Source organism: Lichtheimia ornata (genome assembly GCF_029851405.1).
Source record: "Lichtheimia ornata isolate CBS 291.66 chromosome Unknown scaffold00037, whole genome shotgun sequence".
Lineage (NCBI taxonomy): Eukaryota > Fungi > Mucoromycota > Mucoromycetes > Mucorales > Lichtheimiaceae > Lichtheimia > Lichtheimia ornata.
Window position 1 is genome coordinate 250,456 of NW_026695357.1, and position 24,771 is coordinate 275,226.

At 43.8% G+C, this 24,771-nt stretch overlaps 7 protein-coding genes across 7 annotated transcripts; 3 read left to right on the top strand and 4 right to left on the bottom strand.

Annotated features, from left to right (window-relative positions):
- Positions 1-5,365: 5,365 nt before the first annotated feature.
- O0I10_007610 (uncharacterized protein) lies at positions 5,366-8,545 on the bottom strand (the record flags this gene model as incomplete). Its single annotated transcript, XM_058487624.1, has 16 exons — positions 5,366-5,529; positions 5,592-5,873; positions 5,927-6,068; positions 6,134-6,218; positions 6,282-6,420; positions 6,482-6,630; positions 6,700-6,970; positions 7,027-7,162; positions 7,228-7,412; positions 7,480-7,583; positions 7,645-7,741; positions 7,804-7,900; positions 7,961-8,054; positions 8,115-8,205; positions 8,257-8,359; positions 8,432-8,545. The coding sequence occupies 16 exons, from the start codon at positions 8,543-8,545 to the stop codon at positions 5,366-5,368; spliced, it is 2,253 nt and encodes a 750-aa protein (XP_058341675.1).
- Positions 8,546-8,939: 394 nt separating this feature from the next.
- On the bottom strand, positions 8,940-9,980 carry O0I10_007611 (uncharacterized protein; the record flags this gene model as incomplete). The annotated part of the gene is made up of 4 exons (XM_058487625.1): positions 8,940-9,055; positions 9,116-9,438; positions 9,497-9,623; positions 9,683-9,980. The coding sequence occupies 4 exons, from the start codon at positions 9,978-9,980 to the stop codon at positions 8,940-8,942; spliced, it is 864 nt and encodes a 287-aa protein (XP_058341676.1).
- Positions 9,981-10,590: 610 nt separating this feature from the next.
- On the top strand, positions 10,591-13,261 carry O0I10_007612 (uncharacterized protein; the record flags this gene model as incomplete). The annotated part of the gene is made up of 9 exons (XM_058487626.1): positions 10,591-11,676; positions 11,725-11,767; positions 11,827-11,969; positions 12,040-12,071; positions 12,129-12,377; positions 12,442-12,509; positions 12,566-12,817; positions 12,873-13,157; positions 13,218-13,261. 9 exons carry the CDS (start codon positions 10,591-10,593, stop codon positions 13,259-13,261), a joined length of 2,202 nt encoding a protein of 733 aa, XP_058341677.1.
- Positions 13,262-13,947: 686 nt separating this feature from the next.
- Positions 13,948-17,475, top strand: O0I10_007613 (uncharacterized protein; the record flags this gene model as incomplete). Its single annotated transcript, XM_058487627.1, has 7 exons — positions 13,948-14,421; positions 14,480-14,636; positions 14,703-15,380; positions 15,438-16,349; positions 16,413-16,894; positions 16,959-17,179; positions 17,259-17,475. 7 exons carry the CDS (start codon positions 13,948-13,950, stop codon positions 17,473-17,475), a joined length of 3,141 nt encoding a protein of 1,046 aa, XP_058341678.1.
- A 264-nt stretch (positions 17,476-17,739) lies between these two features.
- Positions 17,740-19,214, top strand: O0I10_007614 (uncharacterized protein; the record flags this gene model as incomplete). The annotated part of the gene is made up of 6 exons (XM_058487628.1): positions 17,740-17,774; positions 17,836-17,940; positions 18,020-18,166; positions 18,231-18,300; positions 18,388-18,944; positions 18,998-19,214. 6 exons carry the CDS (start codon positions 17,740-17,742, stop codon positions 19,212-19,214), a joined length of 1,131 nt encoding a protein of 376 aa, XP_058341679.1.
- A 192-nt stretch (positions 19,215-19,406) lies between these two features.
- Positions 19,407-21,563, bottom strand: O0I10_007615 (uncharacterized protein; the record flags this gene model as incomplete). Its single annotated transcript, XM_058487629.1, has 7 exons — positions 19,407-19,430; positions 19,493-19,771; positions 19,843-20,120; positions 20,186-20,356; positions 20,426-20,653; positions 20,727-21,356; positions 21,422-21,563. The coding sequence occupies 7 exons, from the start codon at positions 21,561-21,563 to the stop codon at positions 19,407-19,409; spliced, it is 1,752 nt and encodes a 583-aa protein (XP_058341680.1).
- Positions 21,564-21,671: 108 nt separating this feature from the next.
- On the bottom strand, positions 21,672-24,601 carry O0I10_007616 (uncharacterized protein; the record flags this gene model as incomplete). Its single annotated transcript, XM_058487630.1, has 10 exons — positions 21,672-21,818; positions 21,880-21,989; positions 22,057-23,477; positions 23,542-23,640; positions 23,704-23,796; positions 23,855-23,880; positions 23,943-23,975; positions 24,039-24,078; positions 24,148-24,343; positions 24,406-24,601. 10 exons carry the CDS (start codon positions 24,599-24,601, stop codon positions 21,672-21,674), a joined length of 2,361 nt encoding a protein of 786 aa, XP_058341681.1.
- Between the last annotated feature and the right edge of the window lie 170 nt (positions 24,602-24,771).

Genomic DNA, 24,771 nt, shown 5'->3' on the forward strand with positions numbered 1-24,771 from the left:
AAATCAGCTCGGATCAACCTACTTTAATCATGGAAATGAATGTCTAGAGCAGGAGCATCGTCCACCTACAATAGAATGCACAAAAGTTGGGAATGGACAAAAGTGGCTATTAGCTGCCAATGTATGACATAAAAGTGAGGGTTGCGTATCGTTCATGCATTGTCCCTGAAGTCCTGACTTTTTAGCTGAGTTACCCAAAGAGGTCCTTCTGCATCTTTGGCTCTCCAGGGTCTAGCTACTTGGCAATGAACAAAGACCACTTCTCATATAGCATCACGCTTACAAACATAAAGGTGCCTGTATCTCCAAACTTTACAATGAAACGTGGGGTTTTTATTAGAGCAATGTGCTCGGCTTGGCCAACTGCACCTTGTGTGAAAGTTTCACGATCAAGCTTGCCAATCCCAGATTTCGCAATGTCGCCACCAGCCAAACTGGATCTGGGGGTCGACCTCTTCGACGACGACGACCAAAAAATATTTTTTGGGCTAGTTGCGACATTGAACGTGAAACTTTCACAAAAGGTGCTGTTGGCCAAGCCGAGCACATTGCTCTATTCAAAACCCCGCGTTTCATTGTAGGATCTTGAGATATGGGCGTCTTTATGTTTGTAAGCGTGATGCGATATGTAGAGTGGTCATCGTTCAATGTCAAGTCGCTGGACCCTGGCAGAGCAAAAGACGCAGAGGGACCTCTTTGTGTAACTCAGCTACTTTGCATGACTAGAAGGATGGAAGAATGATACTGTATACTATTGACAATATCCCATACATTGCGAGCTAACAGCCATTTCCTCACAATCAGCAATGTTGCCCATTCTATGACAGTGGAACGATGCTCCTGCTTCAGACATTCATTTCCATGGTTGGATTATGTTGATCCGAGTTGATTTGGCTGAGTTACGCTCATACAAGGTTACTTCAGTTGAGCAACATAGAGCATGGTTAGATGTGTGGATTGATGTAAACCCTCTTTGGCTGTATCTCGGTCAAATCAACTCGGATCAACATAATCCAATCATGGAAATGAATGTCTGAAGCAGGAGAATCGCTCACATGTCATAAAGTGGACAACAGTGGCTATTGTGAAGAAATGGCTGTTAGCTCGCAATGTACGGGCTTTTGTCAACAGTATACAGTATCATCCTTCCATCCTTCCAGTCATGCAAAGTAGCTGAGTTACACAAAGAGGTCCCTCTGCGTCTTTTGCTCTGCCAGGGTCCAGCGACTTGACATTGAACGAAGACCACTCTTCATATAGCATCATGCTTACAGTATAGTAAAAACATAAAGACGCCTGCATCTCCAAACTTTACAATGAAACGTGGGGTTTTGAATAGAGCAATGTGCTCGGCTTGGCCAACTGCGCCTTGTGTGAAAGTTTCACGATCAAGCTTGCCAATCCCAGATTTCGCAATGTCGCCAGCAGCCAAACTGGATCCGGTGGTCGACCTCTTCGACGACGACGACCAAAAAATATTTTTTGGGCTGTTTGCGACATTGAGCGTGAAACTTTCACACAAGGTGCTGTTGGCCAAGCCGAGCACATTGCTCTAATAAAAACCCCACGTTTCATTGTAAAGTTTGGAGATACAGGCACGTTTATGTTTTACCTGTGATATTATGGATATTGAATAATAAAAGGATGAATGTTTTCCCTTAAGGAATACATGAGAATGACCTAGAAGTGATTGAAACCGATTAAGTAACTAAAGGAACCACCTCGAATCCAGTGAAACATCCGACTAGCGTAGCTGTCATATAACCATTGGTTCTTGTCATGGATCCTTCTTGAAGATTAGTCATACCAAAGATCTCGTAAAACTATAAATAAGGATAGAGCGATAAGAATAAAGAGGAACGATCTTTCAGTCTCAACGTACTTTTCATTGTTATCCATTTTCTATTACCAAACATCACATTACCTATACTGTAAGCGTGATGGAGTTGCTTTTTCCTAGTGGATGGTGTCGGCTGCATTAACGGAAAGATGAAGAGCTGAGTCAAACGGCACGTGGTGGTCACACAGACACGTCCTTGACAGGTTGCTACATAAATGGATGATGACGATGATTGCCTTTTGTGAAGGTACGTAAGTAAAACAGCATCCAATAATGAAGGTGTGTCAAGGTATGCATCACATTTGCATGTAAAAGAAAGTCGAGCTGCATAAACCAATTTGTATATGTAAAAACATACGTATACATATTGAATGGGTCACTCATCCTGAAACTCAATGGAGAATCTCTTCACTTTTTCTCTTCTCAAGCTCATCCCACTTCCCACTCCTCCTTATTGTATCACAAAAGCCATGTACTTCTTGCATGACCGATAACCGGACCACCTTTATTATTCCATCTTCGAAGCAATAGTATGTAATCCACAAACTAGCAACCTCCAACAAGCGTGTAATAAATAAACAATGCTTTATTTCATCTAGCTATCTTGCTACTGTACATTGCCACCACCATCCTCGTACTCGTCCTCCGTCATCATTCCTACTCGTACTCGTCACCAGTCATCAATCTCATCCATCACACCAAGCATCCAAAAATACACAAGTTGAAGAGAATGGGATCTTGCAGGCTCCCTTTTGAATCTCGTAGTCATCATCATTGTCATTGTTGTAGATGGGGTGGGTGATCATCGTAACGTCATTGTGGTGAATGTGGTAATCATCGTAATCGTCGTCTCTACAAATAAGAAAGCAGCCAAATTAGACCCTCTGATACCGGGAATGATGACGATTTGGTATACCGTTAGGCGATCCTCTCTAAGGAAGAAAGCAAATCAGAAGGAATTCACAAACCAAATCACCCACCATACGAGCAACGTCGGGCGATCCCTTGTTCTTGAGAAAGCACTGCACGAATCACGCAAGGCCAGTTCGATCCATGGCAAGGAAGGACATCACTTTCGTAGAGTCCAGGCTCATAGGTGTCCTCATTCATCGTCTCCAAAGAAAGAATGATCCCCAATCCTTCCAATCATTTCCCACCTCATGAAAAGAAATCCTCAAGGGAAAGAACGAGCCTATCACGAGAAGAGCGTGTTGGTTGGCACTGATGTCAAGCTGTAGCAAATCCCCTTTTACCTCAACACGGTGACCATGCTCTTCCAAAAACCCATCGTCATCGACCCATCAACTCAACGCAGGCCTGTAGAGCACTGGAAGCGTTCCAAGAAGCTTTTCCAGCACACTTGGCTAGTGCAGAGCGACGCAGCGGCCACTTGATACAGGCTGGGACTTGAACCCAAAGAGATGATGATGATGCCCCCAAGTTGCATTGCCTGACCAAAGAAACCTATTCAATTCATTATTAGCACACACATACAATAAACACCCTTTTCATTGTATTTGCCTTTTCCATATACACAAAGACCCTTTGTTGTTGGTTACTGGAAACCGAAAACCATGGTGTAGTAGTGTAGTTGCACCGAAACCAAGCGCAAACCAGCCAACGTCTTGAAACCAAACTTGCCCTCTATACAAGCTGACGCGTCAATGGAACCAATTCACTGCAACATTGGGCCAAGTGTAGAGCGGGAATAGCAACGAGCAAAAGGAAGCAACAATATCGCCATGGCAACCACCAACCACCAACCACGCTCATTCCTCAGCACTTGGACACACTCACTCTCCCTGACAATGCATGTTCAGAACTATATTAATACCTCACAGCCAACAAGGGCACTCTTTTATAATACATTACCTTGATTGGAATGTCGAGAATGGGGTAAAAGCAGAGGAGGGAGAAAAGAGAAGAGAAAACGTTGTCTCAAGTCGTGGAGCTACCGTCCCCAAGTTTAAATTCTCTACTGCTATTACACTGAGGCCACTCAATTACCCTATACACACCATCCACCCAAACACACAACTCGCCCATCATCATTAGCACCCTCACGATAGACAATAGGCACGCGTAAATAAAATAAATGATCCTCACGTATAGCAAAAGGGTGCGTGCCATTTGACACTTTACATGATAACGATGATCCAACAACAGCCATTACCTTACTACCAAGGTTAGCTCGAATCATGAAAGTTAAATGATGGGAATGATGGGCTGGAGCAAAACGGGAATGGGCTGCTAGCTGACAGTTTACGAATTTGTATCACCTGCCCTAATTTGGCCAATGTATGCATCGACAACATTGCGCCCAAGCACTTTATCAGCTCATGCATCAATTTATCAATGCATCATCCCCAACAAGCACAAGTGCCCACGCCGACCACGTACAATAAAAGGATGTTGTCGCCGCCCATCATACTCCCACACCTCTCTTTCCTCTGCCATACGTACTTCATTGATTGCTTACAAGGTCAAATTTCCAAGGTTTGTGTGTGTCCCATTTCTTGCAAACTTTGTGAAGAAGCTCTGATCCTTGTGTTCTTTCGTAGTACTTCTTTGTATTGTAGCCGTCATTGTGATATTGTATTCTTGTAACGAGGTAAGGCCAGGTCATGTTGCTTCATGTGTCACACTACTCATACACGCTACATTATTACTTTCGATATAGCTATCTCCCATGATGCATCCTCGGTGTCATGGTCTACCTTGAGTGCTGTAATCGGCATGGTGCATTTCCGATGGTGGCAGAAAGGGAACCACCGCCACTCAAAGGGTCGTGGTGATTTAACGCCTTTCCCGGTATTATATATAAGCTTTGACTATCTGTCCAAGCGACCAAGATAATCCAATCTTCAAGCTGATAAGTAAGAACGATAACAAAGATGGCATTCTACACGCTTTGTTCACCTCTGTATAAATAGCTCTTTGCAAGATCCATACCGTCCTGAAAAGTAATGTCATTTTCACCGATCAAATGCACATGACAATCTTAAAGGCACAACGATCGATCAATCAAGTCGCTTATTCATGTACTCATGTATTTCCCCCATTACATGTAACAAACAAGAAGATGAACCATCAATGTATATGATATCATTGCAGCCTCTAACAAAGTGCCCATACTCATTGTTGAGATATGCACCGAGATTACATAGATGCATTAATAAAAGTGACTTTCACTACGTTGTCGACAAGACGCTTTATATAAAAATCGAACCATGTTGCCAACTACACCCACCATCCACCACCCCTATACGCTAACCTTCGAAGATGATCATTGCTTCGCGTCCATGATGAATCATCTTCATTTTACGATGCATCCTTTTGTGTTTTCAGCAAGCAAAATATGTCTTGGATCGTGATTTCTGCAAGGCATAGGATACTAAGAACATGCCAGGTGTGATCACATGTGTGCGGCATATGCTGTAAATCACGTGGTGGAAAAAGAAGCTGCATAATCCATACATTTTAGGCAACGACAACGATATTACTTTTTAATGTGTGTTATCGACACTAGCTAGCTGAAAGGTTCGATCCACATATAATACATTTCACACACTGGGATAGGATAGTGTCTGCAAGTTTACAGCCTGTTGATTTCATACTTTTAGCGCCGCAATGTACGCATAGTTGTGTGTCAAGGGTGGCCAAAGCTTTGCCTGTGATACTACAAGATTCTGAAGACAAAAACAAAAGTAAATATACGAAAGGTAACATGCCATAGTAAAAAGTAACTTACCCCATGTATGGCTTGAGCTGCAAATCAGTAACCTGTTATCCACTGTGGAGAGTAGGTTTGGGCATGCTGGACACTTTTCACGAGGTATTTTGGGTACTGGTTCTTGTTTTTCAAGATGCTGCTTGGCTCGTGAGACCTCTTCCGCAAAGGATTCACTTTGTGCTGATTGACAAGATGATAGCTTCGTGCAGACTTTGATCACCGTATTGACGGCAAAATCAAAAGTAACAGGTTGGTCAAGTACCCTATCGCACAAAAGGAGCACAACCGCCAAATCCCTCTCTACATTTTAAAATGGTTAATCTTTGTATTGAACAACACCCAGCATTGCTTACCTGCAGCATTCTCAAGTGCATCATCCGGAAGCGTAAGAATGTAATTCAAGCAAACATCCGCAAAATGAACGGCCAGATACATGTGCGCCATGTCCTCGAGAGATTGAAGCGTGAATTGTGTACTCTCTATGAGCTTGTATCGCTTTACAAAGGACATGAGGTTAATCCCTGTTGCTCCAACAATCCCTTTGTGTGTGTGTGCGTTACCTTGAGCTCAATTCCTGTGCGTATCAATGCCCTTGCTGCTGTAGCACGTGAATCGCAATACAAGTGCTGTTTGAATGATTGGGTACTAAAAAGAAGAAGGTCAAAGCATGCTCTTTGCTGATCCTCTAATCGATAGCTGAATTATTACCTTTGCGCTGCGCCATCCGTTATCATAGTTTCCATGGTTTTCAACCACTTGGCAATGCCATTGTTCTCTTCCTCCTCATCATCTTGAGTCAAGTACTCGAGCGGTTCATGAAGAATACTCTTGAAAGGGCACGTGAAGACTATAACATGGGTCGTATAAGAACATCAATGATAAAGTTCGGTGGGGTGGATATAACATACAAAAGTATGGATTGGATAGTTGTGTCCTTAGCTTGTCCAAAAGATAGGCCTTACAAGAGTCGTCGTTTTGTCGCTGATGCGCCATAAACGCAGCCCAGACCTCATTAACATCGGAATCATAGTATGCGCCATCAACGTCTTCTTGAAAACTAGTAAAAGGGGTATGATGTTATTCTCCTTGACGTATAGTATCCTACTACAGCTGGCCAATACCCTACCCAAAAAGATAAACGGTATACAGGCCGATTGGAGAAATGCTGGTACCATGAAGCACAGGTCTTGCGTTATTGGCTGTCGATATTTGCTCTTGATCCATGCTCGCTTGTTCCTCATCCCATTGCTGCATAATCTTGGTGACGAGATTCGTGTTGATATCAGCCGTAGCGGCAACGTCTAGCTCCACATGGCCTTCTTCTACAGTAAGGACTAAGCCTTGACCTTCAGACGTGTATATCCGGATTCGTTTGCCATCTTCAGACCAGCTAGTCCCTATGTGTAAATTGTAAGACGATATATAGAGCATGGGATTATTCGCTAATACTCACCAACTACGCCTGTAACCGAATCCTGTAACCAATACTCCTTCCACGACGGCTCCAATGGTGTATTATCAAAGTCCATTTCCCCAATAAGAACACGCGTGTTTTTGAACAATGCGACCTTGACTCGATGATCATGTGCCTAGGACACGAAAAAGGACGTGAGCTCATTTTGCCAGCCTTGCTGATATAACTCATCCTCCTTACAGGATCCTGACACAGTGAAATGTTGTCAATTATTGCGTGATCCTCTTGAAACCAGGTCTCTTGTACTGTGGCGTCCATGGATACCAATATAGTTGCCCCCAATTGTTCATCGCTTCCAAGTTCAATCGTCACTGAAGATATGGTAGCTGCACCCGTACCGCTAGATGAGATGATATAGGATATAACTTGGTTGATGTTAATCTCCAATAGAGACTATACCAAGAAGCCTGCCGCCCCCCAAAAAAATCTTACATTTGCCATCGTGTTGTCTCCATGCTGTCCATTCCAATTCAGTTGTAAAACTATCGTGCGGTTGGATCGTAGCCTGATGTTCGAATCCTTTGGTTGAAGAATAGCTAGGGATCACTATAGAGTTAATGCGTCACAGCAATGATATAGAATTGTTTTCCCTTTTACCTCCATAAAGATATTTCTCCGCGCTTGTTGGCGAGTCCAAGGATGGCCAATGGTTGCATGATCGGGTCAAAAGCCAGCGTGGGAGACCATTTAGCAGCTATAGATGTGTGGTCAATGATGTCGTAAGGGCCATATCCTTCGACTAAATGTGCTACGTACCCAATGTGTGAAATGAATTTACTTGTTCAATTGTACGAAAGCGGCGTGTATTGTGTCCAAGGATCGATTGTGCAATGTTGTCAGTCATATCGATCATCTAATTTTCAATACATGATGAGAGGATCATTCAAGATCGTTGCCATGATATGAATATTACCGGTATCCAAGGTGCAGTTGATGTTGATCTTTCGTTTTTCGAGGGAGTGTAATGGATCACACGGTGCTTTGTGGTCACAGCTGTCAAGATACATCTATGAAGAAAAAAGGTGTCATTTACAAACAGGCCCATCCAATCCAAATGAACGTCTTACCCGCCCGAGCTAGTAAGTCCTGTCGATGACCATGTCGCTGATCGATATTGTTCAGCTATGAGGCGTGTGCTTTGTGCGGAAGGGCTGTGTACTACATTGTCTTTAATGCTGGTATTCAACAACGACGTTTCCCACTGTGTACCTTCTGTATCATTATATGGTGTGCACGGGATGTCTTTCAGTGGTCGAACACCAATACGTAGATAAGGATCTTCGTCTTGCGTGATATCAATAAGAGAAGGAACCTTTTGAGCGAAAGCAAAGCGGTAAGGTTGAGTGCTGTCATTGGGCATGCAGGAATCAACTTTGGACATTACCAAGATCTGCACAATAGTAGGGAGGCATACGAGAATTTGTTCGTCGTCATTCCATGAGACAGGGTGATTGCCTTGTGGTTTGGTGCCTAGAGGGATACCAGAGCGCGTCTCCATTTTTGGGTGTCGTGTAAGTGAGCAGAAGAAGCAAGGAAAAGGTTTTGTGTTCAGCTTCCGCAATATGTAACAATGCCCATTTCTGATCTTGTGCGATACCACGCATGAACACCAATGTACACAACACACCCCCATATGATGAAATGATCAATTGCATTGCTTTATACATGACCCCATTCTTGTGTTTAGACTTCAAGTAATGGCTCAACGGTGGATTGCAAAGCATCATTCACCAAAGTAACGAAGGCGGGGTTATAGTAAACTTCATTGATGGTAGATAGAAGGTTTATATGACATCAATGCATGAAATAAAGCTTTGCGATGCATACTACGTACATGTGCCTTTGTAATTTAGGGAATAGTTTATAATGCATAAAGTAATAATGGAATACATCTATGATCGCTTGCACCATTTGTATTTTCCGACCCACCACTTGCTCTTTTGTTCCTCAAAGACGGCAGCACAGCCCATGTAATAGGCACCTATCGCTGCTAAAAAGGCTGTAACACCTATAATGTTCAGGTTCAGTATGGCTGGATGATGCACTACCACTACTACCTTGCTCTTACCTGACACACGTAATACGGGTTGGACATTAGTCACGTAGTAAATAGCTGTCAAAAACAGGGTAATAAACACCCAAAACAAACACCACGTGAGAGTAAACGTGCCGTTTCTGATTTTGAGTGATATACACATAAGCATCAGTGTATAGAATGCCCACATGAAATGATAAATGGCGTTGGCTTGTGCAAGATCCCATTCCGTTTGGTAAACTTCAAGCAGTGGTTCAACCGTGGGTAACATCATCATGCCACTCCCTGCCCAAAACGCACCATAGGATACCAAGATGGTACCAGAAAATGTACCACCATAGAATAAATCCATAAAGCTATGCATGCATGAATGATGAGATGACTCAAATAAAAAGCTATAGTGTACACCTTTACCCAGCGATATATTGTGCAAGGCCACCAAAAAGCATAGCTGTGGGATAAATGATATGATTCGACTTGTGTGGTAAAAAGAGATTATAGACGCCAAGTAAAATGGTCACCGTTGCAAAAGACCAGAGACCTATTATCATACCAATACCATTGAGCCCACCACCCAAATGATGATGTTTATGTACATACCAAGTACACCAGGATTTCCCATGCTCAGTGGTCGACGATCACCTTGTGCAAGCACAGCTGGCGATGCTGCACGTGTCATGTTGAGATACTCTGCGGGAAGGTGGAATGAGCTGGCAACGCTGTGATGTGATGGGAATGTGTGTAGTGGTGGGGTGGAGCTGGATACGGCAAGTTTTCCGTTAGCATCTTCATGCGTGGTGGGTCGCACTGGCTGTGGACTTTGAAGATTGGATCCTCCATGTTGTTGTTCTTCGAGGCCATAATTTTGGCCTCCACGATTATGCATCCACGATTCCATTTGTTTAAAAAAGTGGGAAAAGAGTAATAAGAGGAGGCCATCGTTTTCTTTCCTATATTGAATGCTTATATCAAATAATATCCTCGTACATCGTATGCATTTGTTTGCTTCCCCAAGAAAGCGGAAGGAACATGGAGTAGTTTATTCACAGCAGCTAACATCTAATGTTTGCTATCTCGGTCAAACACAAATCACCCCGATAATAGGGGAAGCTTGGGCTCCTTACGTATGTCATGATCAAAGCTATCGATGCCTATGAATGCCTTTGGATTATTCGTTGTGCCATTGTCTTGTGCAGAGGGTTCATTGATGCACGTGATCACGACCCAGTGTCATTGCTCATTGTCGATGTTTGCAAGTGGCTAATTACGCTATCTTTTGCCATGCTCTAAACACATGTCTGTGATGATGGCTCCAAGCCATCTATTCGCCACCAACCATATGAAACAACAATGTGGGGTCATTGTCGTCCAAAGATCGTGAACCCAAAAAACCCTTCACTTGTAGGGGTGGTTGGGTGCATGTCGACAAGGGATTTTGTTCATTGCATCCCAGCCTGAAATCTATTATACTTGTTTTTTGTTCACGTACTTTTTCTTATCTATGAATCATGGAGGATAGAGAACGTGATCAGTCCTATTGTCTTCAATTAGACACAGAAATTGCTGCACAACGTGAGCCAGCCAAGCAACTCCCTGAAGGTGTTCGCTATGTGGCTGATACACGACGACAATCCATCAACCCTACCCAAACACACAATACGGATACCGAAGCCACACGAGGCAATGTGCGAAGTCGTGGCTACCTACCTATCGAGAATTATGGCATGATTGGCAATATGCGTACAGTGGCATTGTGCGGCACCGATGGCTCGATTGATTTTTGCTGTTACCCGAAATTCGACAGCCCTTCGATCTTTTGCCGGCTTTTAGACAAGAACAAAGGTGGTCATTTTTCGCTGCGGCCCAAAACGCATACCAGCAACAAGCAACAATATCTTCCTAATGGCAACATTCTCACCACGCGGTTTCTTTCGGATGATGGCGTGGCTCAAATAACTGATTACATGCATTTACCAGAGACATCTCAGCGTACTTCTACCAAACCCTTATTGCCATGGATCATTCGCACGGTCGAAGTGATTCGTGGTACCGTTTCTTTTGATCTCGAGTTGTATCCAGCTTTCAATTATGCCATGGATAAGCACACCACTGACATTGAAAAGCGGAGCGCCCATGAAGAGGAAGCATTACGATTGTATCCAGAAGATGAGATCCCCTACTATGTGGGTGCTGAACGTTTTGTCTTTCGCTCTAAAAACTTGACCATGGATTTTCGTTACCTCACAAAATGCGGTGATTATGAATGTCCCCTTATCCACATTCGCAAAGACGACGATCCTGAGCTCACAGGCCCTGGTATCAAGGGTGAATTTCAACTTCAAGAGACACAACAAGTTACTTTTGTGCTAAGACAAGAACCACCTTGTCGAAAGGTTCCCGAAAATGAGACCTACATTGCAGCCAAAGAACGTGTTGCCCAAGATCCACCCCTTACTGTCAGCTTGATTGATGCCCTCTTTCGCCAAACAGCCAACTATTGGCAAAAATGGATCAGTGGCAGTAGCTATCGTGGACGTTGGAGAGAACATGTCATGCGAAGTGCTCTCACTCTCAAGATGTTGACCTATGAACCGGTAGGGGTTTTCATTTTTAATCGATGATCTTTTAATAACATGATGTAGACAGGAGCGGTAGTCGCTGCACCCACATTCAGTCTTCCTGAAGGTACGTAAAAAGTCTCATGCCTTGAAACATAGACCATTCTACTTAAATGTTATTGATAGCCATTGGTGGTTCGCGTAATTGGGATTATCGATTTGTATGGATACGAGATGCATCTTTTACCATTTATGCATTTTTGCGACTGGGTCTCACTGAGGAAGCCGAAAAGTACATGAATTACATAGCTGACAGGTGCAAGGATTTGGTAATAGGCCTGCCATCAACCCACATCTATCGACCATGCTAACATGATGCAATTCGAATGTTGTATGTAGAATCCGGATGGGTCATTGAATATCATGTATAGGTAAACGGGATTCCAATGATGATGCAACCACTCTTTTATTAATACAACGTATTTTAGTATTGATGGCGAAAAGTATCTTGAAGAAAAAGAGCTTCATCATCTCGATGGATATCATGGATCACGTCCTGTACGCGTAGGTAACGGTGCATTTGACCACTTGCAATTGGATATCTATGGTGAACTGCTTGATGGCATTTATTTGTTCAACAAGTACGGCCGACCCGTTTCTTATGATATTTGGTGCTCTGTACGCAACTTGGTGAATTATGTGTGCGATAACTATGATCGTCCGGACATGTCTATATGGTAAGGTCCCCTCATCAGGCATGCATAAAAGGACACGTATATACTTACTTGTTGTCCTTTGCAGGGAGGTCCGAGGAAAGACACAAAATTTCACCTATTCACGCGTCATGTGTTGGGTTGCCATTGATAGAGGTGAGTAGAAGGGTGAATCCTTGCAATAGTATGCTCATCAAATGGCGGTAAAATAGGCATTCGATTGTCTGAAAAACGCATGTTCCCATGCCTTGAACGAGACCGTTGGCTCAAAACACGTGATATCATTTACGAGGAGATCATGACCCAATGCTGGAATCCAAAGCTGGAGATATTTACGCAAAGCATTGAATCACCCGACGCATTGGATTCAAGTGTGCTCATTATGCCTCTTGTATTTTTCGTGGCGCCCAATGACCCTCGCATGTTGTCAACCATTAGACACATCCTTTTGCCGCCAGAGAAAGGTGAATTTGTGCTATGTATACTTTATATGGATCAAGTCCTAATATGTATTCGTAGGCGGTCTCACGGCCAACAATCTTGTTTTCCGATACAACTTCCTTACCACAGATGATGGGGTGGGTGGCCTAGAAGGTGCATTTTCAATGTGCACCTTTTGGCTTGTGGAGGCACTTGCAAGAGCAGGCATGTATGATCGAAGGCTTTTACGTCGTGCTATTGTCATGTTTGAAGAGATGGTGTCGTATAGCAACCATGTTGGTCTTTTCTCAGAGGAGATTGCACGATCAGGGGAAATGCTTGGCAACACGCCCCAGGCATTTTCTCATCTATCATTTATCAGCGGTGAGTCATGAAAAGAACTCCATCATCATCATTCTTGTTATTAATAGACTTTACGTACAGCTGCTTTTAATCTTGATCGTGTGCTCGAAGAAACGCGTGCATGAGCTTTATCCTTTTTACATATAATGCTTGACACCACATTGTATCTCCTTATTCGTAATCAAAGAATGAAGAATGAATGATTTTCAAATACGTAAATGAGTGATGTTGTTTTATTCCAAGACAAACATGTATACAAGAGGATGAAGAGGAGACTGCTGCTGGATCACGGTGAATCAAAAGAGTGGTACATAGTGCAATGATGCCTTGCAAGAAGGAACTCCGCAATGTGTATGCTTAGAAGCATATGAAAGTGAGGGATGAAATGCTACCATAGCAACCAGATCAGTAGCACCCAAACGTCATCAATCGTAATAGTATCACGGCCAAAAGTCAAAATCCCCATGCCAAGCCCAGCCAAGTGTAAAGCTAAGCCCAGCCAAGCGAAGCACAAATCCGAGTTAAAGGGATGGGTGTTTGAATGGTAAATAAGAAGGCTCTTGAGGGTTAAACAATGCACCGCGCAAAAATGATTGGATGGATAATGCGGCCCATAATATCCAGAGAGGTCAGATAAATGGAGTTTTTGTCTTTCCTATTCTCGATTTACACTTTTTTATTTTCGCATGTCCTGCGACGCTGTCAACAGGACGCTTGATTTTACCTATTTATTCTCGTCCAAACGCATATAAAGAACAAGCGGGACGAGGCTTCTCAGCCCAATCATCGCCAACAAAACACATTTCCACTCATGGATGCGTCGTCGTCGCCGTCGTCGCCCACTACTTGTCATGGTCCAGCAGCAGCAGACGATGAGCCGTTACATTCGAATCGAGAAAGCAACACTGTAACTGCACCATGCCTTTATGTTGATCGTTCACCCATGGACTCTCATGTTCACAGTCGAAATTCGTCACCAGCGACATCACCCTCACCGCCATCTTCACCCAACACTCGAGCCAGACCTCGCATACTCGCATCGTCTTATAGATTTACTAGCAATACCCGTTTCATTATTTCCATGCTGGTTCTTGTGTCCTTTGCCTCCCTCGCCATCATCCTAGATTCATTCACCAACCATCAACGAGACGTGAGCGGCTGTCAAGAAATATACATGCGTCCAACCTATATTCGACAAACTGGATTTGATAGCGAAATGACGCGCTTTGCTGGCAAATATGCGCTGTATCTTTATCGCGAAAAGGATGTCGATCTTTCGGATCAGGTAAAACATGGTATAAACATGCTTACCTTTTATATATATATCAACATGTTGCATATAGCCATCAGGTGTCCCCGTTCTATTCGTCCCTGGTCATGCTGGAAGTTATAAACAAGTCAGAGCCATTGCTGCAGAAGCCGCCTTCCACTATTATCAATTGTATGCACAACATCCTGAGATCCATGAACAAGGCATGCGTAATCTCGACTTTTTTACAGGTAAGGCAATGGTATCCATGGCAACGGTTTCCAATCAACCAACGCTCCTCCTCCTCCTCCTTTTAGTGGATTTTCATGAGGAATTCTCAGCACTCCATGGGCAATCGTTATTAGAACAAGCCGAGTATTTGAATGATGCGATTGATTACATTCTCAAGATATACAAGTCCGACAAGTATCCTGATCCTGCATCTGTCATGATCATTGGTCACTCCATGGGTGGTGTCGTCGCCAAAACGATGTTCATGCTCAACAATTATCAACCTGGTACGATCAACACCATCATCACACTTTCAACGCCGCATGTATTACCTCCCGCACCATTCGATTGGAAGATATCAAAGATCTACGACGATATGCATCAATTTTGGATCGACGGCTACAATCTCCGAGGCGATGATACCACCACGGCCCGATCCCTCCGGGATGTGACCATGATATCCATTGCTGGTGGTACACTGGATAACACCGTATGTTCCGATTCAGCCAATGTGGGCGCCTTTTTACCTGCAACTCATGGCTTTACAGTCTTCACTACGGCAATCCCACGCGTATGGACCGGCATGGATCATTTGGAAATCTTATCGTGTAAGCAGCTTGTACACGTCTTGGTGAAGGCCATGCTGGATATTGTGGATGCAAGAAGATCCTCGCAAGTCAAATCGGTGTCTGAGCGCATGAGCATCATGAAACGAGCGTTTTTAAGTGGGTTAGAGGATCGTGGCTCGGAACCTATATCATTGGGTAAGCGTGTGTTGTGTGTCTTTATATATATATAGACTAATCTTACTTGGCTTTTAGGTTCATTGATGTATTTTGATCATGTCAGCTATTTGGATATTGACGAACGACTCGTGATACAAGGGGAACGATCCATCAAAGGCAATCACGTGACACTTTTACCTGCATTTGGAAGCAACAATGATGCATTTGCTATCTTGACGGATCAGGCATTGGATGAAGCAAGAGGTCGCTTTTCATTGTATTTATGCAACCGACATGATGGACATAGTGGTGGCGTTGCTTGTAAGAGTGCTGATACGCTCGTTGCCCCTGTACCTGCATCTACACCACACGACCGGTATCCATTTTCAGGAAACACGTTCAGCTTTGCCAGTATTGAATTTGGTCAAATGGATGGACATGGATGGATTGGTATTGCTGATAATGGTGATTCGGATGGCTTTCTTATTGCCGAACCTTTCAGCACCACTGAGAATGCCTATCGAGTGGATCAGTCCATGTCATCCATCGCCATGCTAGGCGCCCATGTAAAAGTGAATGCATCTCTCTTTACAAGAATCCATATCCCAGCGATTGAAAATCCCATGCTTGCTTATCATCTCACGTTGACACGCCAATGCAATGATCTTGGTCTTTTTGCCCCCTTTCTCCGCCAATCCATTTCGACCATGCATGAATCCAAATTTTATGTCAATGTTGGCAATGGCCCCACTGATTTTACACTCCATGGCCGAACCGCCTTTTCATCCATGACCATCAGCACAGCCGATGTGGACCATCAAGGATTCTTATTGCAAATGTGGATGGATCCAACCACTTGTCAAGAACCCATCCATGTGGATATTGCCATTGATTGGTATGGAAGTGCAGGTCGGCTTGGATTTAGAAACGGCATTATGTTGGCTTCTTTTACGTTCATTATTGTCATTCTTGTGCTGGCGGGACAAATTGAATGCTACAATCGCACAGGTAACCCTTCGCCTCTATGCACACAAAAGATCCCTGTTCTCATTATCGTTTCCCCCTCTTTAGGCATCTTTCCACATTTTGGACAAGGACTCAGTTTTTATATTCGACGCATCTTGCCTGTGATCATGTTAGCAGTGGGATTATGCAGCATTTACCAATGTTCAATTTACGATGGGCATGACTTTGGACTTGATATTCCTTGGGAGCATGTGCTTGATGGCAATACGGATCCATTCTTTTGGTGGCTACCCTTGGCTGGCTTGGTCGTGAGCAGTGGCACTGTTTGTTTTATATGGGTGGTCGTCGATCGATTACTACTACTATGTGCTTATGTGTTATCCGGTACTTTTGGAACCCAGCGTGTTCTTACATGGAGTAGTCATCCCACGGAGACAAAGCAACAGCGATTTCAAAGGCGAGCCATCACAACGGTTATTTTATTTGTCCTCGTAGCCACTTGCATCCCATATCAATTTGTATTTGTTGTTGCCTTTTTGGTGCATACTGTCAATTGTATAAGGTCGTTGGTGCGGTCCTGGTCTTCAGTAAGTGTGATCAAAGATAACAACAACAACACATGCTTATTGAATGATGATGATGTTATCATAGCCGTCACGAGTGAATCGATACCATTACATGCAATCATTATTATTATTATTTGTGACGTTACTCCCATTCAACCTACCCATTCTGGTGGTGTGGATCAGGAATTTGTCAGTGCATTGGTTTGTTCCTTTTTCATCAGACCATAATGTATTTGCCATTGCACCCTTTATTCTATATGTGGAATTATTGACAGGCCACCGCAAGATGTTACCACGGCATGAAGGGTAAGCTTTTTTATTTATTTGCAATGTCATCAGCAAAGCTACCTACATCCATGCTAATACGTATACAAATACACAATAGAGTGTGGCGGTGGGCTACCCGAGGACTTTTTTGTATGGTAGTAGCGTATGCGTTTCTGTACGGCATCAAATATGCACACTCGTTGTATTTTCTGGCAAATCACATGATGGCATGGTTTTTGGTGTTACACGTACGCGATTCGCATTATGGAAGGATGGCATGGCGCTATGCGGCCAACCACATCTGGCATCCCTTTCTTAGTAAAAAGCATTCATGATATCTATTTTGTAATAAAAAGAGTCTTGTGATAGAGAAAGAAAAGAGTGAAACAAATGATTACAATATCGCCCGGGTTGAATACAAACAGGGAAACAAGGTGCCTCTGATGTTGTTGCTGCTTGCTGGGTGTGCATGGGGTGTTTCAAATCACACCTTTTGATTACGGCTTTTTTGCATTTTACACACACACACATACATACATATCACTTTTTTTCTCTTTTCCATGTCCTCTCCCTGTTCTGGGTTATCCATGCCCTTCTCTATGGCGTCTACAGAAAATACAAAGACAACTCTATGGTAAATACGTGCCCCTTATGACTGTCACCCATTTATTGCTTGTGCCTTACACGCTCTATAGGATGGGTGATCTCGAACCTTGGATGGACGAGCAATTCATAACGCAGCTCTGGTACAATCTCGGTGAGAATGTCATTGTCAAGATCATTCGCGACAAGGTTACCTCGTAAGCTTTATGCAGCACAACCTCCCCCAACCCCACACTCCACCTCCTACTTGCATAATAACATGATAAGCTATGGTAGAATTAGTGCAGGATATGCATTTGTCGATTTTGGATCATCTACAAGCGCTGCAGCTGCCCTTAGTGCATTCCATGGTACAACCATTCCAAACACGTGCAAGACATTCAAGTTGAATTGGGCCTCGGGTGGTGGTTTGATTGACCGGCGGTGAGTAGTACAAAAAAAAGTCCATATGAACGAGCCTATGTATTGACTCAACGAGTTGTCTTAGTGAGGATCGTCAACCTGAGTATTCCATCTTTGTGGGTGATCTTGGTGATTGTAGTGAAGCAACCTTGTTGGTAAGTGAACGATCACCCTAGACAACGACGACGACGACAACGACCTAATCATCATCATCATCACCCTATTACTACTACTACTACTAGTCGGCATTTGCAACCCGCTATCGTTCATGCAAATATGCAAAAATCATGAATGATCCTCGTACAGGACTTTCCCGAGGATACGGTTTTGTGCGTTTTTCAGATGCTGCAGAACATCAACATGCCCTTGTTGAAATGCAGGGTTGCTGCATTAGAGGTAGGCCCGTGCGTGTCTCTATGGCCACTCCAAAGCATTGCTGCGGCGGAAGCAGTAGCAACTCGTTCCCTTCCTCGCCTTCAACACCTCCTACAACAACAACAACGTTGATGGATCCTCACAACACGACCGTTTTTGTGGGTGGCCTTTCAGCTCCCATCACTGAAGATGAGCTACAACAGTATTTTATGCCATTTGGTGATATTGTCTACACTAAGATCCCACCTGGAAAAGGTTGCGGATTTGTTCAATATGTTTCCAGAATTTCGGCCGAATCAGCCATCTTGTGCATGAATGGTTATCAAATTGGCAATTCGAGAATTCGTTTATCTTGGGGCCGATCGCAAAATGACAAGTCCGCTGCTGCTGCTGCTGCCACGGCTGCTGCTGCACAAGCATCTCGGTATGTAAATGTGCTGTATACGTATACCCACTTTTTCTCATTTCTGTACATAGTCTACAACAAAATCACCTACGTCATCATCAACAACAACATCGTTTACCTCCACCGAGTTTTATGGCTGCATCAGATTGGCTAGCCCAGACTGATCAAAAACATCCACGCCCCTTGTTTACTACTACTACTCCATCCACAACATCCTCCTTTGCTAATACTAACAACACCAACTCGGCATCCTCTCCTTGGTCCTTCAACCACATTTATGCTCAATAACCTCCGCCTGCCACTTTTTTTTTGCTGTTCAACTTGACACCTCTTTTTACTACACATTTCATACTTTAGTTTTGTCCCTCTTTTACATTTTTAGCATTGCATCCATTTTGTACATTTCTGTTTTGAAAGCACTACTACTAAACATTCTCCACCATTTTACTACTTTGTTTTATTGGATGCCTACTACTGCTACTAGACCCTATTCCTATTTCTTGCCTAAAAGTTTATATAGGTGAGCCCATCCATGTTTTGTACAAAAAGGTGCCATCCTTACTTACCCTGCCAGCTGCTCGTCGAAAGGGACGTCGTCGATGACTTGATGATGAAACAGATTGGGATGTGGGCGTGGGTGGTGGTGATGGTGATGCTGAAACGGTTCTTTTCTTCTTTCGTACCATGGCAGATTTGATTTGGGGAACAGGGACTTGATCCTCTTCTTCTTCTTCCTCCTCTTCCTTTTCTTTGATTGGGAATCCCAAGGTTCGATACCTTTCACAAGCATAACGATTCATGTTGGCTTTGATACCATGTCTTCCTTTCGGTTGTGCATCGCCTCTCTATATCGTCCCATCAGGTTAGAGTCACACTCACTCACTCACTCACCCCATGTATACAATGCTATACGAACCTTTAACTTTTCAACATGCTCTACCCAATAACTGAGTCCATCATGATTGCCTCCCCAGCTCCGTGATCCAATATGATGTTGTACAGTGCCAGTGTAACATTTCAAAGCAGGCATCACACGCAAAGTGACCTTGAGATCATGGTCGGGTATAGGATAGGACGTCTTTTTTGACTTGATAGGTTCATCCAAAGTAGCACCCAATGCAATCGAAACGGGGTCATGGACATCCAGATCAGGTTCAATAAATGGCATGCTATATTTTCCACAATGGACAATCACTTTAACGGTTGAGATGGACATCATCATCATCACTATGTACACCCTTTCTCCTTGTAGAACTTACTTGATACCACATCCGAATCATCAGTATAGATATCCGTGCCCCAAACAGCTCGTTTTTGTACTTTTGGGTTGTTGTATGAAAGGTATCTTGCAGGAACCAATATCTCCACCAAGCCATTCAATTGGGATGAATCAATGGGTAGTAATAACTCGGGTGAATACAACCAAGAGCCTACATACATACATACATACATTCATTAGCTCATCTCCATAAAAGATCCAAAGAGGAGGCATTACTTACCTAAGCGTTTTTCTTGATATCCTTCCAATGCCTTCCATGCCTTCTCGTTACGTACAATGCGTTGAAACCCCTTGTTTTCTTCACCCTTGGATGTCTTTTTTCCTTCCTCTTCCTCATCATGAGTCGATTTCCTTTTTTGCTGTTGCGTTCCCAACCGAATGGCTTGATCCAGTACTTGTGTCAATGCTGTTGGATTGGTGAGGATACCACTTGCTCGACGTGCACTTTCTAAAGGATGATGTATAAGTGAACTTGTAAAGATGGATGGGATCATGTGTGTGTGTGTGTGTGTTTGACTTGCCTGGATCCGCATCATTGGCATTAGCATGAAGAATGGTAGAGATATTAGCAGCCAAATTGCCAATAGCAGCAGCAGCAGCAGTGGAGGAGGAGCCGGTGTTGGAAGATGAAGATGAAGATGATGTGGATGATCGATTGACCGTAGCAGCAGCTACAGCAGCAAGAGCATTGCCTAATACTTGGGGTGTGGATGACGTATCTGATGATGACTCTAATACCTCTCGAGAAGAAGTAAGAGCACGAACGAGTTGTTCACTGGTGATGTTGGCAGAGTTGGGCTTGGGTGAAGCATTGCTGTCAGTGGATGAAGATGATGAAGATGATGATGATGATGATGGTGCTGCTGCTTTTTTGTCACTAGTAGAAGTAGTATTGACTGGATCCTTTGTAACAGCTGCTGCTGCTGCTGGAGGTGCTGGAGGTGGAGGTGGTGTGGGTGATAAAGTCTTGTGAGGCGAAAGACGTGCATAACCAGTGGAAGGTGATCCTCGGTGCCACAAATCCCGTGTATTGCCTGCCAACACAGCCGATACAGACATGCGCATTCCAGGTCCTTCATTGCTGTTGTATGGCTTGGGTGGAGTAGTAGCGTTGTTGTTATCTTCAAGCGACGATCGTCCAGTGGTCGACTCTATTAGCACGAATTAATAAGACTGCTCTGCTCACCATGGGAGAAGCACATTGTAGTTATCCCACCTTGCTGGTTATCCGATGGTTCCAACTTTGTACGTTTAAGAGGTGGCTCTTCATGAGTCATTGTTGTTGTTGTTGTTGGGTCATGGGCTTGTTCACCCGACGATTCAGTCGCATTATGCTTTCTTAATGTGGGCTCGCTCATTTTGTCAAACACAGTTCAGAAAAAGAAGGCACCAAGCGTGGCTGGATTAAAAGTAGCCAATGAAAGGGGCGGCATACCCAGGTACAGTTCACACATATTTATTCGGGGCTAAGGCTCTACGGGATCATCTGTGGCAAATGGTAAATTGAAATACGTTCCTACTTTGGCTACAGACGTCAACCTATGAAGCATGGCAATGATCTCCTCGGCATTGTAAATACTCTCTGGTAAGGCTGGTGATGAGGTTGGATATGTCTATGTAGAGATCATTAGCCCATTGAAGATACCATTCCTCCTCCCATAGAAAATACTATACCTTTTCATCTTTGAAGGATGAATGATATCGAAGAATGATGCAGCATAACGTAAAACGTACAATAAAAGTCCATAGAAACTCATCAGCCATGAATCGTTTCATTTGTGGATCTAGTGCATACAACAATCCCTCCTATGAGTCATCATCATCGTTGTCGATGTGGTATTCACCACTTACCAACTTCAGGATTCTCTAATAGTAATTCACCGGTCTTTTGTTCCATATCAGTAATAAGAGTGACGCATTCATCCCAATTGGTATCGAGATCCCCAATGTCGGATACCAAACAAAATCCGAGGAGGGGTGTATGAAGGAATAGAGTGAAAAGGCTGCCTATTTCACTACGGTCTTGAACCGAGGATGGGTATTCCACTGGTGACATGAGAATCAGGAGCGGCTGTCCAAAGACATTGAGGATATTATTGAATGCAATGCTGTTATTGCTATCCACAATAAGAAACAGGGGCTTCCGAGTAAAGGGTACAAGATCAGCTGGATGTAAACAATGCGTAGAAGGGACATGTGTTGGTGATGAAGCGGATAATGCAGTAGCCGATGAGGAGGGTGCATTGGTTCCAGTAGCTGTTGTCGTATTCGCTGTAGCTGTGGATGTGGTGGGGGTTGCCTCGGACTTTTCGGGATTGGTTGTAGTCGTTGCCATGGCTGCTGCACCACCACCACCACCACTACCACCAGTGGATGGTTGAGTTTTGCGATGATTGGCTGCAACCCCTCCTTTATAACCAGTATCACGCACATCCGGGTATTCACATCCATCCGCCGAAAGATAAAGAAGCATGACACCGTTCTCTGCCGTATCTTTAAATGCTGTTGCAATGTATACAAAAAGTTGACTAAGCGAAGGTCGATAGAGCAAGTACTTGTGTGGATTGATACGTCTCGATGATGGTTTGTCGGTAGTAGTTGGCTGCGTTAATGCATTGTTGGTATTCACTGCGACAGGTTGTTGCGTACTAGCTGCTGATGGTGGTGTTGGTGTCGCTCCTGATGTATTCTTTAAAGAGGCAGAAGTCGTCGTCGTAGGCTCTTCTTTAGATGCAGCAGCAGCAGCAGCAGCGTCTTTGGCACCACCACCACCCCCTTCCAATGTGGCTCCTGCTTGATCACCTCCACCACTACCTGCTTTGGTCGTTGTCTTTGGTGTTGCTGATGGGAAATTGCCGGTAGGTTCCATTTCCAGACTTTGCAGCATACGATACATATCCAACGTCAACTCTGAAAACTTGATTTGCTTTTGAGAATTGCCGACAAGGATAGCCTCTTGCAACTTTAGCCTCGTTCCAGGAATCGACTCACGATCAATCCTCATGGTGGGCGATAAACGATGCATCACTGTCACTGGAAGGCGATCCACGCTGATGGGTGCAGGCTTCTTTTCAGCTTCCATAAATGTTGATATCTCCTGCAATACAACTTGCCACTCCTTGGCATCTGGCGGCTTAAAGTTTTTGGTGTACTCGTCCACGAGATTCTCCAACTCGCTCACCAGCATCCGAATCTTCTCTTCTCGATTCAATAGTAAGCTGACAACAATGAACCTTGCGTAATATCTCATCTTTTTGATCATCAACGCAGGGCTAAAATAAGGGCGACGTATGAGTATCATCATTTTGTCTTGGCAAATGAAAAGACTAAACTTACTTTTTGACTTCAAGGATATCTCTGAAATATTGTCGTTCATGGATGGCATCATAAAATACATACGCTTCTTGAAGATAGCTGGTGTCACTCGTTCGCAAGCTATAAACAACGACTCTCATTAGGATATCGATATTCTTGTAGGCGTAAAAATCACGTGCTTACTAGTAATGGTAGTATAGTTGTCCAATCTTGCTTGCAATTTCGCCCACTTCCCATCGCTTCAACCCATAATTGCTCTTATCCTCCAGGACTGGTCTAATGGATGATCATTAGTATGGCGCGTCCAATCATCATCGTCTTGATCCTTGCTTACCGGTGGGTCTGTTGGAACTTCCAAAGCTTGATGTGGTTCGAAGATTAGATGGGTTGATACATCAGCAATGATTGGATTTACGCCCTACCTTGGTATACACCTCGAATGTTTTCTCGAAATACTAATAGTGATAAAGCATGATTACATGATCCATGGATGATGGGGGAATCTCTCTCACACTTACAGGTCTCCATTGACGATGACTTCCAGTGGGAGGCAAGTCTCTAATAATAGGAAGATGGTGATGCTTAGCCTAATAGGAACATGTACGTTGCCAAGGCAACTTTACTCACCTTAAACCACTAAATAAACTTTGACTCTTTTCCAAAAGATACTGGAATTCCTCGACCAGCTTTTGCTTTTGAAGAGCTGTTTCCTCAACGGCCACACCTGATTCCTGCGATATCGGGTGAGGTGCATGCGAAATAGGTGTTGCACGAATATCGGCTGTGGATACGGCTGCTGCTGCTGCTGCTGCATCGGTTGCCACTTTACGAATACGCGAGTGAGCTTCTCATAGTAGTATGTATAAACGCCTCTTTTCAACCTACCTGACGAAGCGGTTGTGGCTGTTGACGCGCTTGGTTTCCCGGCAGGTACATTCAAAGTAGTCGTCGTTGGTTGTGTCGGTTTGGTTGTTGCATTGCTGTTTGCTTTTGTAGTCTCTGTTCCATTAGGCGAATGGATGGCACTTGAGGAATCAATGGCCTGTGCATCGCTGCTTGTATTGGTGTTGTCGGCTTCCATTCAACGTGAGACGAGATGGTGAAAACTGTGTCAAGAAGGAAGCGGGTGTTGGCAACGAACAACGAATGAAATTGGAGACCCCGCCGAAAGATCATGCATAATCCTCACAACCACTGCATTAATACCCTCATTCACCCCCATTTGCAACGAGCATGTAGATATGAGATTTG